Raw genomic sequence first — 17,474 nt, 5'->3', positions numbered from 1 at the left:
TTAAGGATAACAAGTTGAAGAAGTTTCTGGGAGCATGGGTACAGGCTAGAGGGGAAAGCCCAGAACTGTGAGGCCATACAGAGTGGTTTTCTCCCAAACAGAAGAGTTAGTTCTAGAAGTAGCTGAACAGGACAGGGGGTTGTGCACGGGGCTGGAGCTGGTGAGGAAAGGTTTCTAGGAAGCCTGTCAAGGGACAGATTGTCAGGGTAGGTGGCTTATGCTGTTGTTTTAAAAAGCTTTCAGTTCAAAGGCGTTGGTGATTAGATGAGTTGTGTCCGTTTAGACTGCTGAGTGTGTGGGCCGTCTGCACTGGTTTTGTTTGTGGTCGAGTCACTGAGACCACGAAGGTCAGCGGATGAGGTTAGAACTTGGTGCCAATCAAAGCTTTTGTTTAAATGCTTTTTTGAACAAGTAATATTTAGGGATTTTCCCCCTAATGACTTGAATGAAGGAAAAGTACCCTTTTTTTTGTTAGAAACAAAGAATACTGGACCAGAGATGGTCAAACAGTTGTGTGTTTTGAAGGCTAAGATAGGTTCAGCATTATAAGGGGTATAATGTGATGCACATAATTTTTCAGAATTTCTAATTCTGAAGAAATTAGGGATAGAATACTATTCCTTGATTCATTCTTACCAGTTGGAATCAAAAGATTTTATTTCAGAACATTCATATAGCATTATTTTCTGTAAATTTAAGCTGGTCACAGTGTTCATGGAAATAACTTATGTTTTACTTTTAATACATGTATTACAATTACAAAAGATTCATAAAAGATTCATTCTGAAATGGTAATTTTTAACCTATTTCAAAATTCCACCACCTTTCCCAAATTAATTTCTCAAAGCTCCTACACACACACACACACACACACCCCCACGTGCGCACGCACACCCAAGCACATTTTTCTTGTACCACACTCTCTATATCTTGCAACTTGCCTTTTTCACTTAATGGTGGATCTTAGAGCTTATTCTCAGTCATTGCTCATAATACTTCATGCTTTTTATGGCTGAAGTTGTCTACAATTTAAATGTGTTGGATATTTATTCTACTTAAATTTGAGGACAAATAATCAAGTTTTCTTTAAGCAGGATTTATGCCTGAAGAAGTCCTAAGAGACTTTACAGATAGGCATTTCAGAAATTCCACATTCTATGAACTGGTATTAGGGGCATAGAATGAAATGAGGAAGGTGAGTTACAATTAACAGTTCAAAATTAGTGGAGAACCTTGTAACATTATTTCCAAATGCTCATTGCTGCAACTTTTAGGCCAAAGAGCTTATTGGTATAATCCGTGTTTTAAAGTAAATGCAGACTTTGTAGATAAGAGCTGATTTATGAAGTGTATAGTCCTCTTTCCTTAATGTAAATGCTTTGTTCTCTTCACCCCTCAGTTCTGTTTTATCTTCGGAATGTTTATCGTTTCTTGGAAAATAATTCAGCCAATAGGAAGGGCTAGCATGGAGGACATGGGGACTTAGAGTGGAGAAGGGAGTTGGGGGAAATTGGAAGGGGAGGTGAACCATGAGAGACTATGGACTCTGAAAAACAATCTGAGGGTTTTGAAGGGGCAGGGGGTGGGAGGTTGGGGTACCAGGTGGTGGGTATTATAGAGGGCACGGATTGCATGGAGCACGGGGTGTGGTGCAAAAATAATGAATACTGTTATGCTGGAAATAAAAAAAAAATAAAATAAAATAAAGTAAAAAAAAAAAAAAAAAAAGCAAGAAAACTAACAATTTGTGGACTGAAGTCCTGGGTTTTGACCATGGTTAAGAAGCTACTGGCCAGCTGTAGACCACCGTTTCATTAAAATACAGGCTACAGCATTTAAGATTACAAATGCACATTTTACGGGGTGATAAACTCTTCTTCTTTTTCCATCATCCTCCAGAAAAGAGCAGTAGTGTAATTGGACTACAGACGTTCACCCACACATAGTTGGTTTTCCAACTGTAAATTTGGTAACATCTTACAGATCGAGTTAGCTGCTTCACGGCGGTCATTTAATCCATGAAGACCTGTTAAACCCCAAATTGAGAGGTGAAGAGTTGCCATTTTTTTATAATAGGTCCAGAGCCTTGTCATTATTTAAAATGCAATCTATTTCAACCAATTTTTTTTGTCTTTAAATTCTACTTTTTGACTTTATTTTCTTGATTTTCAAATTATTCAGTGCTTTCCTGTTTCAGTTATATTTTCTATCGCATTATCTCTTTGCTTACAGGAACTGTCCATTTTAAAGTTTTTTTCTGAATCCTTAAGGGACCAGATCCAGTAGTGGCATTTGGGAGCTTGTTAAGTGAATAAACGTGATGCCATGGAGTTTTGATAGAGCTTTATGTATTGTTAATTGCCATCCATTAAGTCTGTTCTAAGTAATACTATAGTATTATAGTACTATAAACTGTCGAAAATCTGAGCTTTTTTTTTTTTTTAAAGATTTTATTTATTCATTTGACACAGAGAGATCACAAGTAGGCAGAGAGGCAGGCAGAGAGAGAGAGAGGAGGAAGCAGGCTCCCCGCGGAGCAGAGAACCCGATGCGGGACTCGATTCCAGGACCCTGAGATCATGACCTGAGCCGAAGGCAGCGGCTTAACCCACTGAGCCACCCAGGCGCCCCGAAAATCTGACCTTTTAATGAATCCTCCAAGCTGCTTTTCTTTCCTCTCCTTGACGAGTCAGGTATATTTATTTTCATGTGTGCAAGCCAATTATCTCTGGTCCAGATGTCCCAGGCCTACCAAGGAATCTGACCTAGGATACTTAGCCTATAAAGTAGTTCTTCTTTTTACACTTTGTTGTAATGTGTGTGGGTTAGTGAGAAAACACGTGTTTCTAATCTATTGTTTCTGTGTGCAGAGCATCTATTATAAGCCAGTTGATTTGCATATGCTATTATAAATCTTTGCAACAGCCTCATAAAGTCAGTGATGTCCCTGTTCTATACAGAGGGAAATAGACAATCAGAGGCCTATTGTCCTGAGTCACAGAGCTGCTAAGAGCAGAGCTGGGATTCAAACCCAGACCTAGCAGACTTAAAAACAAAACTTATTTTTCTTTTTCTTTTTTTAAAGATTCTATTTATTTATGACAGAAAGTGAGCGAAGGAACACAAGCAGGGGGAACTGGAGAGGGAGAAGCAGGCTACCTGCTGAGTAGGGAGCCAGATGTGGGGCTCCAATGCAGGGCTCCGATGTGGGGCTGGAGCCTAGCGTCCTGGAATCATGACCTGAGCCAAAGGCAGATGCTTAATGACTGAGCCACCCAGGTGCCCCCTAAAAAGCACTTCTTTTTCACAATCTGTAACTAGTAAAATTCTGTTAGTGTGTTACAGAGAAAAGATTACAGAGTTAAAAGGCAATCAATTTGGGGGCCTCTCAGAACCAGCTCAGCCACTATTAGCTATGTGACTTCTCTTAATCTCAGGTTCCTTTTTTTGCAAAATAGGATTACTACTGCCCACTTTGTAGGATTATTATAAAGACTAAAGGGAAATGTAAAGCCTTTGGCACCTTGTAGGTTTGCAAACTAGTGACCTACACTACCCTTCCAAGTTAAGGTATCTTCTGCTAGAAATAAATGCCAGCACTGACCAGCATTAAACAGAATTTTAATTTACTGTCCTGAAACAGAAGATACTGGTTAGAGTGTTCCCGTTGTTTTTCATTGTAGGTCTTTTGAAGAGTAGAACAGATTTCAGTCCTAGCAGCAATGCAATTTGTAGTGGGTATGTTTTCTTTTTCTTTTCAGTCCTTTGTTTTAATCTCATTTGGAGTTGCAAAATTTTCTGAAGGGTCTTATGCTGTCTCGGGCCCTAGGCTGGAATGCTGTTTTAGCCCATTGATGTGGTGAGCTGTTGGAAGAGGTAGGAGTGATTTAGAATGCAAAGGCATTAGGAAACAAATGAGTTGAACACATATTTCTCTGACCACTAGAATTTCAATGGAGCTAACTGGTAAGTTTGTGCGTGTTATTTGCAAAACAAGTGTTATTTGCAAAACAGTCAATTTCACTTGACTGAAATTTTCTTTTTCTCTTTAAAATTGTTTTTTAGGATGCAGAATAGAAAACTGTGATTCTTGCTTTAGCAAAGATTTTTGTACCAAGTGCAAAGTCGGCTTTTATTTGCATAGAGGCCGCTGCTTTGATGAATGTCCAGATGGTTTTGCACCATTAGATGAATCCATGGAATGTGTGGGTGAGTAGTTTTCATGTAACTTTCAGACTTTTAACACCTGATTCTTGAAAAAATAATGCATGCTGGATATATTCAACTCAAAAACAAATTGGTTCTCTTTTATTGTTAATTAGAACTGACTATTACTTAAGGTCTTTGCTGACTTGAATTTTTTAGGCATCAATACATGGGTAGTCTCCTGCTAAATCTTACTATAAAATTTGCTAGTTGTGTGTTAGCTACTTCAACTGTTGAAGTGCTGGTATGGTTTTATCATCTGTAACTCCTATATTTCTTACCTTAATTAATAACTGTTAGAGAAGAATATTTTGTGTAAAAGAAAAATAATTTTCAAGTAGTACCATGTAGTCAGCTGTTCTGTCACTTTGGTTCTGTAGATTAATTATAGAGTTTCTTGTTTAGCCATTTAAAAAAACTGGAGAGAAATGTTTTGTGCAAAATGGATTTTGTTGATGATTGCGTGTTGCAAAAGTACATTAAAACAATGTTACTTTTGCTAAATTTAGATATCTAGAATGCATAACTTAATATACACCTACACCCTTCATGAATAATTCATGAATAATTAGTAGTACCCATTTTATAGGTTTTGTACTTTTAGAGTGTTGGAAAAACACTGACATTTTTTACAGCTGATGAAAAGGTAAAGATCTGTAGTACCTACACTTTGGTCAATGCCTAATTGAATGACTCTAATCTTCAGGTGTAATGGCATTGTCCCCATACCCACTTGCACCCCCCACTCGCAAATTTTATTTGACATATTATACATCTGATATGACCTATAACAGAATTATGTATTATAAGCGAGACTTTCCATCCCCTTAAAATGGAGACTTAAAAAGAATAAGAACTTCTTTTCTGCAGAAATACTGTTGAAAGAGTCTGTAATTATATATTTGAAGGTTTGCAGAGAACACATTTAAATAATTTCTTTTTGAAGAAATGTGTACTTATGTTCCTGTTTATGTGTGGATTCATACATTCATACAGGTGGCACACTATTAAAAAAGTCACTAGAACAGGATATTCAGAATGTTGGATTTGCTTTTGAGAGACAAGACCCACACCCGTTACACATGTTAAGTGGAAACTCTTACAAAATCCTTAAATATAAAAAATTACAAATAGAGTCCTATGCACTTCCCTAAATAAAAATCTTAAACAGCTTTGAAAAATCTCAGAGTAACCACGATGCCTGCTGAGATCTGAAATATTAAAATACTGTGTGTGGACTCCAGGCCCGGGTCCTTAATCTGCTAGTTCGAAGGGGCATTTTAATGGTGAATTTGGTGAGGAGGTTTAACTTTACATATTTTTATCCCTTTATCTGTCAGTCCAGGGGTTTGGATGGTAGCTGACATTTCTAGTGTATGAATTTACAAAAGGAGATGCTGAAAGCTTTTACGTATAAACAAACATTTTTACATATCTGACTGTACCCGATTATAGTGAGATAGAGCACCAATTTAGGAAGTAAGAAATACATACTGTGGTTTTTAGATACCTGTTAAAAGAATTCAGATAACCAGAAAATGCAAAATAAAATCCCTGTCCTTTTCATGAACTACTGACTTCCCAAATAAAACTAACATACTTACAAAACAAAACTAACAAAACGAAAAACTAACACACCTGAGAATTACTACGGGGTCATCCAGGATTAACATGTAATATTTTGTCTTCTGTCCTGGTTTGAAAAGAGGATCTTATGTAGATTTTAGCTGTTAACTCTTTTAAAGAGTATATATTTCTGTGTCTTTAGAATGGACTAATAGTCCTTCAAAAAATGAAATAAGATTCACAGTAATAGTTTTTAAATTACTTATGTGGTAGTTGCTTCTTATAGGTGAAAATATCGCTATGGTTCAAAAAATTGAAACATCCAAAAGGGGAGTACAGATCTTTGTGGGCTGTACAACTGAATTTATCTGAAGGGGATTGTATAGAAACACAGCTATAGGGGCGCCTGGGTGGCTCAGTGGGTTAAGCCGCTGCCTTCGGCTGGGGTCATGATCCCAGGATCCTGGGATCGAGCCCCGCGTCGGGCTCTCTGCTCAGCAGGGAGCCTGCTTCCTCCTCTCTCTCTCTCTTTCTGCCTGCCTCTCTGCCTACTTGTGATCTCTCTCTGCCAAATAAATAAATAAAATCTTTAAAAAAAAAAAAAAAGAAACACAGCTATATAAATTTGATGACTGCGGAGCAAATGGATATCAAGTCGTTATCTATGTTTTTTTTTTTTTTTCTCTATTAGAAGGATGTGAAGTTGGTCATTGGAGTGAATGGGGAACTTGTAGCAGAAATAATCGCACATGTGGATTTAAATGGGGTCTGGAAACCAGAACACGGCAAATTGTTAAAAAGCCAGCAAAGGATACGATACCATGTCCAACCATTGCCGAATCCAGGAGGTGCAAGATGGCCCTGAGGCATTGTCTGGGAGGTGAGTTCAGAGAATTCCTGTCCTGCGTGGGCTGTGCGCTTGCTGGGTTCTCCCCCCAGAGCAGCACAGAGGAAACTTGGTAATAACATTGGAGACGGGGGGAAATTTCCCACTGTACTCACTTACAAGTGCTTAAATTGTGAAGAATATAAAGTATTTCATTTTTACAATGCCTCAAAATGATTTAGAAGAGTGCATGAAAAATGAGCTTACTAAAGTGCGATTTCTAGGAGAGAGAGAGAGAGAGAGGGAGAGAGAGAGAGTGTGTGTGTGTGTTTGTGTGTGTGTGTGTGTTGCTGATGGACCGTAAAAGCGGGAAAATCAGGCCTTTGCAGATGTCGCTCTGAGGGAAGTGGCCAACTTTCAGCTGAGCAGAGTTTAGATTAGAAAGGTTTATGAAATCTGTAAAATCATCTGCGTCGTTACTAGTTGAAGATGACAACTTAAAATAAACTTGCCCAAACACTGGGAAGAATAAATGTTGTCTTAATGTTACCACAATTAGCCGGTTCCCTTTGTTTGGATAATAATTTGTAGAAAACAGCTACTGGTATGTGTGTGTTTATTCATGTCTTTGTAGTAATTGTGCTGATTTGCCGTAATTATTCTGTAATAACAGGATTCGGCCCATTTACAAATTAGGAGAAGCTTAGGTGCTGGAGGGAGCCCAGTCAGTACAGGGAAATGCAGTTTTTAGCATTGTTGCTGTGGTTCTGAGAACATAATCTCTTGTTCCCGTTTTCACACTAGCAGACACTACGTTGCCAGAGATGAAGTGGGGGTTTTTCTAGTGTGCAAAATAGGAAAGCAAAAAAGAAAGTGGTGTTTGGAAAATCGCGCTTGAAAATAATCAAAACATTTGTTTGTCTTCATTCTCGCTGTTGGTGCATTGCTTTCCAGCTCTGCGGCTGTAGCCCAGAAAGAGAATATATGTCTGGTTAAATGGGTTTTATATCCCTAGTATGCTTCCGCCTAGGGATGTCTATGGCCCATGGAGGAGGACAAAACTTTGAAGACTCGAAGACTCCGGTCAGCTTTTGAGAACTATTAGATCCAGATTCAGAAGCTACTATTAGGAAGGCAGCTTTTCCTCTTGAATTAGTTTTGCTTTTCCTTGCTGGGTCTTTGAAACAAAGTTTTTTTGGGTCTGCTTTTCACTAACAAGGATGGTTTTGTTCAGTTAAACTGAGTATTTTTCAGTCAAAATAAAAGAAAATATTTTCTTACAAAACTAATAAGCCACTTCTTGGATAGCTGAGAGCATTTAACCTGCAACCTTGTGCCTAAAAACAAACCTGATGTATTCAGGTATTGGAAAGAAAGACTTTCTTTGTTGTATATTGTTTATGTAACTACCCCCCACCATTCCTCTTCCAGCAATGTGGTCCCCCAATTGTGGTTTACGTTAATAACAAAAATTAACCCGAAAATGCTCCTATAATGAACATGCTTGTGTGTAACAAGAACCAGCATGTTCCCCTCCTCTCCAAAATTATTTTGACCTAGCCCCAGTCTTGCTTGAAAATTTTGTAGATAACAGCAACATTGTTAACCTATAATGTTTATTGAATTTGTGTGTGTGTGTGTGTGTGTGTGTGTGTGTGTGAGAGAGAGAGAGAGAGAGAGAGTATATCATTTTTTTGCTTCTAGCAACAGTATACTGTCTTCACAGAATATAACCTGACACTGTCAGCAGTTGAAATTATGTCAAAACAAATGTTTGTGTGTCATCTGCTAATAATCTTTTTGAAAAGTGAACCAGTAATGAACTCTGATTTAGTTCATATTTAGGTTGTACCAAATATTATTAGGAGAGCGAGAGCAGCTATCACTCTAATCCCTGTATCAACATCCTCAGTTGAAGAAATTGAATTTTTATATGACCTTTAAGTTTAGTAAGTTCAGAAAGTTGAATCAGAACTTGTTCTATGTTTTGTAAAAAGAAAACTAAAATAGAATTGTTGATAGAAATGGAACGTTACTCTCCAATTAAAAAAAAAAACAGCTTCTATTTACAAATGTAGGAAATTAAAAGTAAAAAAAAAATAATTTTGCAATTTGAGCACCAGTTGATAAAATTGGCATAACTTTCAGCGGAGTATCCCACCTTGCCTCAGGTGAGAGAGGGAAAATTTCCTTTCTTCCATAGGTCATGGTGATTAATGGAAGAACGGAGAAGAAAACCACTTTATCCCATTTTACATCTTGACTTGATTTCAGTGATCTGCTTTGACAAACCATGCAAAAATGTAGTCGTAATCAGGTTGGGAATACAGGCATTTTTCAGATCTTTTCAACATATGTATGGATTTCTCTCCTGTTGGAGCCAATCTTACCCTGATTGCACACAAATGCAGCCTTAACCTCCTTCACACTAAAGCGCTGGCACATTAAAGTCAGCTGCTTTTGATTATGGAAGGCCTGAGTTAGAGGTCAGCGAAATGGAATAGTCACTAAGTGTATAAGATATTACACTGAGGTCTATTAAAAATGAGACAACAAATGGCTACAAGGTAAAAACCAGTATAATATTTTAGCTTATTTTTTCTTAATTATTGCCTGCTTATCTGCTTTTCCAAAAAAAAGAGTATACCTGGCAACACCTTAAGTCATGGACTGATTTATACTTGAAGTCACTCTGTTCCTTCCCAGACTTTTCTTCTGGGTTAGTTACCTTTTCCTTTTATTTCTGATGACATACTTGTAGAGTTTTGGGGCTTTTCTGACACTCATTCTGGTGTGGAGATCACAAGATCTGGGTCTCTGCACCCCGTCAACTCATCAATTCTATGACCCTTGGGAAGTCACTTAACCTCTCTTGGCCTCTATTTCCTCATTCGTAAATTGAGGGTATGGGTGGGGGGTGGTGAATTTCTAAGATCCAGTCAACTCTAAAATCCAATGGATCTTCCACAAATTGCTGAAAGATACTGGCAAGCTCTGCGGTTGTCACAGAAGCCCAGGAGTGTTGTTCATGAGAGAAGAACTGAATGCTTTTCCAGTAGCTATACCGTGCATTTGCCAAGCCTTTGCTTCCGGCAGCTTTTCATCCCCATCCTGCCTCTTCTTAGGTAGTCAGCCCTTGTAGACGAATCAAGACTCCTTAAATCTGCCTGTGACCTGTGCTTTAAAGAAATTCATTCTGGAGGGACTAAATTTTCTGTTCCTATATAACCTGGAGCTTCAAAGGGGAGGGATTTCTAGTTTGGACCATGTCGTGTATTCGATAATCTGTTAATAGACAAATATAAACATGCCATTATACTTAAACGACAAATGGAAGAACAAAAGCATTGGAGGTGAGACATGGAGTTTGTTCCCATGCAGGGGGATTGTCATTTGAGCAACTGTAATCTTCAGGACTGGCCAACGTAACCTCAGCCTAGAATATTTTGTCCCAGGTGTATGGCATTCTTTGTCGTATTTTAAGATCCCGTGACAACTAATTTTAATTTATCAGATACTATGGAGCACTGCTATGTAGCAATCACTGGTCTAGGCATAAGAGTACTCAGAGTCTTTACAGAACATTTTCTGCTGGGAATCATGGCAATAAAGAAGTGGGTGGGTAAATTCACAGTTTCATGTAGAGATGGAGACTGGTGACAAACATAAAGCAGGATAATCAAGTAAACGATTGAGATAGAAGTGTATTATTTTATACAGGGTATTCAGGGAAATCAAGGGAGTCACATTTGATCAGAGATCTGAATGAAGGAGACCTTCTGCAGAGCTAAGAAAGGATTCGTTTTGGGCGCCTGGGTGGCTCAGTGGGTTAAGCCGCTGCCTTCGGCTCAGGTCATGATCTCAGGGTCCTGGGATCAAGTCCCACGTCGGGCTCTCTGCTCAGCAGGGGGCCTGCTTCCCTTCCTCTCTCTCTGCCTGCTTCTCTGCCTACTTGTAATCTCTGTCTGTCAAATAAATAAATAAAATCTTTAAAAAAAAAAAAAAAAGGATTCGTTTTTTAAGCTCTTGACCCAATGGTTGGTTGTGATTCTCCCAAGTTACATTAGGGAGGAGGAAGGGTCTGCAGTCTGGGAGGTTCTGACTGGCCCAAGGCGATACAGAGCAAGTTTCTAGCGGTAGGGCCAAGAGCAGAACCTGCTGCCTAGGAAACCCAAGTGTTCCTTGTTCCTATAAAATAAAAGATAAAGCTAGAGTTGTCTATTAAAGAAGCCAACTTTAAACTGTTTCTCCCTGAAACTAGACACATCATCTTAATTTTTCTCTACAAATACTTTTAAAAATCATGGCGCCCTGTCATTACTACCCTCTTCTTAATATCTTCCAGCTTGAAATAGGAAAACATACGCTGAAGGTCATTTCATAAACACCAAAGTATTGAACCACTGGTTTGCTTTGATTCAGCTGTTCCTACAAAGATCTTCTTTAACTTTAGTGTTATTAGTCCTCATTTTGTTGTGGGGAGGGGTGGGAAGTGTGACTTCCAGATTATTCTTTCCATCATTAGTGTTTTGGAATCAGCCTCTGGGCTAGCACCTGAGACTACCTTGTGTTGAGTCATGCTCAGCACTCACCTCTGCCCCCTCACTTCCTGGCCTGCACAGCCCCCCTCTGGGGATCTGAGTCCCACCCTCACATTTCGAGCTCTGTGCCCAGCATGGCTTTTCTCTTTCTGACCCAGTCAAGCAGTCTGGCTGATAGTGTAATTTAGGTGATGCTTTGACATACACTCAGATAGCTTTCTGTCTTTCTTGCTTGTGGTTACGCCCACTCACCGTGCCACAGTTATTAGTAATACTATGATGCAATTCTTTAAGCCCTCATCAGATTTTCTCAGAACTGTGCTGAAATTTAAACATGGAATGTGCTACAATAAATTATTTCAATTTGAAAATAACTCCTTTCTCTTATGAGGCGTTACTTGACCCTCATCTACCTTTCTTTTTTAAAGTGGCTTTTAATGTGATAGGAAACAAAAGAAGATATTATTTAGCAACTTAGAAACTTAATCTCTGCAAACATCTTTTTAAGAAGCAATATTAAAAGACCCTTCTAAGCTTCGTTTTCTGTATATAAACTGACAGCAATATGGGGACTAGGTATTAGATAATAGAACTAAAGATGGTTGTGGATCGTGATGGATTGAACTGAGAGCAGGAAATAAAGCACATTTGCAGGAGGATAGGGTCAAGAAAATATGTTTTAGACATGTGTTCCTTATTTCTCTACATTTTGTTTACATTTGAGTTGCAATTTATGTGGTCTGTTTTATACATGCCAACCTTAAGAGTAGTTTGGAAGGGAATGGATAAGAGAAAAATCTCTTTTGAAACTTTCAGAGCTGTCAGGAATGTAGGCACTGGGATTATTCTATGAAGAAGAGAGAATCTAAAGAAGGAATTCTTGTGGCCTCTGTTATGCTAAATACCTTATTTGTGTTACTCATGTTAAACTAATTGTACTATATTTTCCAGGTACTCTGGATACATGGCAGCTGATAGTAATGTTTATGGAGATCATAAACTGAGACAGTCATGCAGAAACAGCCCCATTTTAAATGTAGATGTATACCTATATAAAATTGACATTTAACAAAGTCCACCGGTCTCTAAACGTTTCTCTTAGTAGCCACGGTGTCCAAAATTCCTGCTTCAGTGGTCTGACCCATGAGCCTTTAGGCAGTGTCTTGGGAAGTGCTCCCACCCTCTTTGCCCCTTCCCTATCCTTCTATAATTTTTAAAATTTATTTCCTTGAAGGTGGATGGGGTGTCGCCATGGGGACCTGTTGGTACCCGTGGTGGTGGTTTTGTGTTTGTTCCTTTTTAGCAGTGATTTCCTTCAGGATTTACTCATTCTCCCATTCCAGAGGGTCATGTCTTAAGGTTGGGGCGAGAACAGAGAAGTGGGCTTTCAAGCAGTGTGCACCAGAGAAGATGAGAATTTACGAGGGCAAAACTAATTACGGTCTTGGGCGTAGACCTAAAAATCTAAGGGTGCGCAAAGTCCTAATGACTTGGAGTCAGGGAAGGACTAGAAAATGCGCTCCTGCCAGTTTCATTTTGAGCCCTTCTCAGTGCCAGCCTTGCTTGCCAGAGGGGCCGGGGAGGGCCCCCGGGAGCAGGCGAGAGAAAGAAGCCACACCTTTGTGCGGCTCTCTGCAGCTTCCCATCTGGGAGCTCTACTGCTCTCATTTAATAAGATCTGGAGCAACATGTCCTCGTCTCTTTTATGGGTACTTGTAATAAGGATTTCTCAACTGCACATGCCACCAAAGCCCTGATGTCCTACGCATAACAAGGCAAAGACAGGAAAATTGCAAAGGGGCCTTTCTCTTACAAATTTTACACAGCAGTAAGCTACTCTGATCTTAATGTAAAATACATAAAGCAATTTTTACAACACTAAAATAAAAACAACTTTAATAGGACACACATGGTGTCAGTGGTTAAGTTTTCCCCCACCTCGCCTTCCAGGGGACTTTTTTCTTTTTTTTTTCCGTTATGAGATAAGAAAGCCTGAAGTATAAATCCCCTAATGGTTTCTTAGAACAACTTACTTTCCTCATCAGACACCTCTCTAGAATCTTTAAATGATGTTGATAAGGAGGGCGCAGGCGGTTTACTCATGGAGATTTCCTGTAAATACTTAGCCAGCTACTAGACGGACCTAGAGCTGTAGTTGTAGATATCGTCCAGGATCAGGAGGCACAAAGAAAACATTTTAATGGAAATAATGACCGAGTTTTACTAAAATCTCAGCATGACTCATTTGTCATCAGACAGAAGTGGTTAAGATGATAAAATTACTCTGTGCAATGGAGTGGGGCAAAAAGGTTCAGGTGGCAAAAGTTATTACCATTAATTTAAACTAAAAATGTAAAGGCAGTAGGTTTTGCTTTACAACTGACCTGTTTACATAGTACTTGGACTTCCAGTTTCTGTGTGTCAGTATTATTTTCTTCTATTTGAGGACTTTGGAAACTAGGAGTAAGATATTTGAACTTGTATAGTCAGGAGACATTTAATGATTGATGTTATGCCCTCATGTCTATTAGTCAAAGGATTTAATAATAACAATGTTAAAAGATATTTAATAACATGTTATCTTAACAAAATTTAAGCATCAGAACTAGGAAAAACTTCTAACAGGAGCTCAGGACTGATAAAGGCAAGAGACCATATGAATATATGTTGGTTGACACAATCGAGCCAAACTTTTGACCTTGGGTTTCCTACCCAAGGCAAAGGAGAAAGCAGATATGGCTCTTTCTGTCTTAATTTCAAATAAATGACTAATTATAAAATACAATATAATTTAATAATAGCTCCTGGGGGAAAATCTGTATACATATATATGCACATGTACATAACATATATACATAAATAAATGTATTGATATATACATCTACATATGACATATATGTGGATATGAACATGCACATATATCTGTACACACACATATGAGTACTCCTTCCAATTTCCAACACGTGAAAGTGTGTGCATCTGTGTAGGAGGGGTGGAACCTGCATCATAGAATTCAGGAAACTAATGATTCTCACAGGAAACATTACTGTTCTATAGAAAGACAAACACTAAACAGTTTTCTCTAATGAGAAATCACACCCAGAATAATGAGCAGTACGGTGGACAGTGTCTTTACCAATTCCTCATCCCAGCATATGTTTTCATAAGAGAAAAGGCAGCTTGGGAGTGTTTGTTCTTCAATGGAAGCTGAAGACATAATTGCGAAAGTCGACTCTCTCCTGGCCTGGGCAATATGGAATCAGGATTTGTTGACTTACCAGTTGTATTTGAGTACAGTTGTCCTGTAGGTTCTTTTAGTAAACATTGAATACATTTAGAACTTCATGGAATTGAGAGAATCCAGAAAATGTGTATTTTGTATTGAGGATCAGTTAGCCTTTGAACTTGACAATAACTGTGGTGTCTTCTCTGTATAGTAAGATGTACTCAGTAAGATCAGGAGTTGCAGGGGCACCTGTGTGGCTCAGTTGGTTAGGTGTCTGACTCGGTTTCAGTGGGGATCGTCATCTTGGGTTCCTGAGATCAAACCCTAGTTCAGGCTCCTCACTCAGCGGAGAGTCTGCTTGAGATTCTCGCTTGTGTGTGCTCACTTGCTGACTTGCTCTCCCTCTCACTCTATATCAAAATCAATCTTAAAAAAAAATCAGGAATTGCATATTTAGATGGGTTATTTATTTCCTATGATTATCTCAAAGCTTGTATTAATATTTTTAATAAACTTGTTGAGTTTTGTTTCTTCAAGGTTGGCCTTCAGCTACTTTCACCTGTGAAAACTATTTGATTTGAGAGAAACTCATAGGTTTTGAATGAATGCTTACAGAGTGTAATTAACTTTATTAAAATGTGTTGCCTGGTGCCTTCTGATATCTGTTTTGAGTCAACTTCCCCAGTATAATTCAGGTACTAAGTTTGAGGTTGAGTTTTAATTAACCCATGAATTTTCCATTGCCATGTCTGTAAGTTCATCAGATCAGTTATTGAAGCATCTGTTAACTCCTATGTTCTAAAGAAATGGGCAGACTGAGGGATATAAACAGGAATTTATAGTCTCCTTAAAGAAGAAGAAAATGTGTATTATGAAATAACAAAGGAAGCAAAGTTGAATTTATAAATGTAAGCATGGTTATGGCTCTGATATTATAGATATTATCATTTTTAGCTGTTGTGGCCATGAAATGCTTCCTGAAGAGCAAAATTTACATTATATTAAGAGGGGATGGGAAACACATTTTTATTTTTTTAATTTTTATTTATTTACTTTTTCAAGATTTTATTTATTTGACAGACAGAGATCACAAGTAGGCAGAGAGGCAGGCAGAGAGAGAGGGAGAGAGAGAGGAGGAAGCAGGCTCCCCGCCAAGCAGAGAGCCCAATGCAGGGCTCGATCCCAGGACCCTGGGATCATGACCTGAACCGAAGGCAGAGGCTTTAACCCACTGAGCCACGCAGCCTCCCTCAGAAACACATTTTTTGAAAAAGGGAGGAAACCATTTAAAAAAAAAATAAATTTTTTTATTTATTTGAGAGAGAGCACAGAGGGAGAGGGAAAAACAAACTCTGTGCTGAGCAGGGAGCCTGAAGTGGGGCTCTATTCCAGGACCCTGAGGTCATGACCTGAGCTGAAGGTAGATGTTTAATCTACTGAACCACTGAGGTGCCCCAAGGGAGGAGATCATTTTAGACTGAGAGAACATTATGGGGAAAGACACAGATACCAGTGTGCCTTCTGTGCCCCAGAGAGGGTAACCAGAGGAGCCTGACGGTAGCTGAGTTTGCCAGCAGCAGTTACAACAGTTCACAGAAAAAATATCAGATGCGTCCTGATTGTGAAGTGCTTTCATCTTACCTGGTCCACCAAGGAGAGCCCTAGGGCACTTGAGCATGGAGATACTTGATCAGAATTCTGGTTGAAATGGAAGTGGCTAAGGTTATGTTGATGGTGGATGGAAGTAGTCTTCACATCCCAAACTTGGGGCAGGACCCTCAGCAGAGTCTGAATTTGGGAGAATTATCAGAGACTGCTTATAGGTTCTTAGGTTTTTGCATTTTTCTGTCCTGCTTGCTTTTCTAAAGAGTACAGGATTTTGACTTGACTTGCAGTCCACTGTGACTCTTATATCTTTTTCCGCCAACTTTCTAAGCCAAGCTATTCCCCAGTTTGTATTAGTGCAGTCTATTTTTATAAAATCTAGGCACATTTTGCATTCACCCTAACATACTTACTTTCTGCTACTTTCGTTTGCCATTTACCAAGACCCTTGGATGTATTATTCTCTATTTTCTAGCTTACGATGTTAATCTCCTCATGGATTTCCCTTACAAGCCAGTTTGAAGTGCTCTGAAAATTTGAAGTATACCCATTAAATATTATTCAAATCAAAGACAAAAATGTTCCTACGAGGCCCAACTTCAGTTGTGTAATCTAAGGTGGTTTTATCTAGTATGTTGTTTACTAGCTGCTGCATGGAATATTGGGTTGAGAAGGATTCTGAGTTAAATTCTGGGGTCAGGGGAAAACTGTATAGTTATCAGTTTGTGGTGTTTGCAGCGTAGAAAACAATGTATCATGTATTTTCTTTAATTATAATCCTCTGATGATTCCTGCTCTGGCTTTCTCCTTTCTTCTTTCCAACCCCCAACACACACTTGGATGTCTTTGAGAAAAATTAATCTAGATTGTATATTGATTTGGGGGGGACAGCGTACAAAAAAAGGAAAGAGCTTTACATTTGATACATCCTGATTTCCATCACTTACTAGTTGAATGACATGGATTAATTTCCCAAAGCTTAATCTTCTATGAAATGGGGATAATGTGTCGCAGGATTTTTGCAAGGCGTAAATCACATGCGCAAATAGGTTTTATTTTACATTTTGCTGTAGTTCTGTTAATTCTTTATCTTCCCTTCTTCCCGTAGCTGGATTACTCTCGCCTCTTCACTGTCCTTTGGTTTCCACCCATCTCATGGCTTCAGCTGTGAAATCATCTTCCCTTTGTGCCCCAGCCCGTCAATTTGGCTACTGATGGGCATCTTTCTCTAGATGATGGGCATCATCTAGGTGATGGGCATCATCTCATCTTTGTCTTGCCAGCATGTCAAACCAGGCATAGCTAAAGTGTTCTTTGCTATCTTTCCAAAACCAAATTTCTCCTGCAATGGCTAGCCCTCCTAAAGGAATCTCTGGCCTCCCATGTTTCTCGCCTCCCTCAGCCCCATGTTTGTGTCTCCTCTTGACATTCAGACAGCTTAGTACCCAGATCTTTCCTCAACCGCCTGAAAGTATGCAAACTTGAGAAACTGACTTAATCTCTC

General features: G+C 38.9%; 1 protein-coding gene across 2 annotated transcripts in view; it reads left to right on the top strand.

Moving 5' to 3' along the window:
* Positions 1-17,474, top strand: part of RSPO2 (R-spondin 2) — a 158,761-nt gene that overhangs the window by 103,415 nt on the left and 37,872 nt on the right. Inside the window, exons 4-7 of one of the 2 annotated variants that reach the window (XM_032316258.1) lie at positions 4,066-4,209; positions 6,464-6,653; positions 8,403-8,412; positions 13,851-13,867. In XM_032316258.1, the coding sequence (XP_032172149.1) occupies positions 4,066-4,209; positions 6,464-6,653; positions 8,403-8,409 (341 nt within the window). In that variant the 3' untranslated portion in view covers positions 8,410-8,412; positions 13,851-13,867. Of the gene's footprint in view, positions 1-4,065; positions 4,210-6,463; positions 6,654-8,402; positions 8,413-13,850; positions 13,868-17,474 lie in introns of those variants that run through there. The other variant, XM_032316260.1, reaches the window with a different exon arrangement.

Source organism: Mustela erminea, chromosome 16 (genome assembly GCF_009829155.1).
Source record: "Mustela erminea isolate mMusErm1 chromosome 16, mMusErm1.Pri, whole genome shotgun sequence".
NCBI classification, from domain to species: Eukaryota; Metazoa; Chordata; class Mammalia; order Carnivora; family Mustelidae; genus Mustela; species Mustela erminea.
Note: the sequence above shows the minus strand (reverse complement) of the source record. Positions and strands in the feature narration are given on the sequence as shown.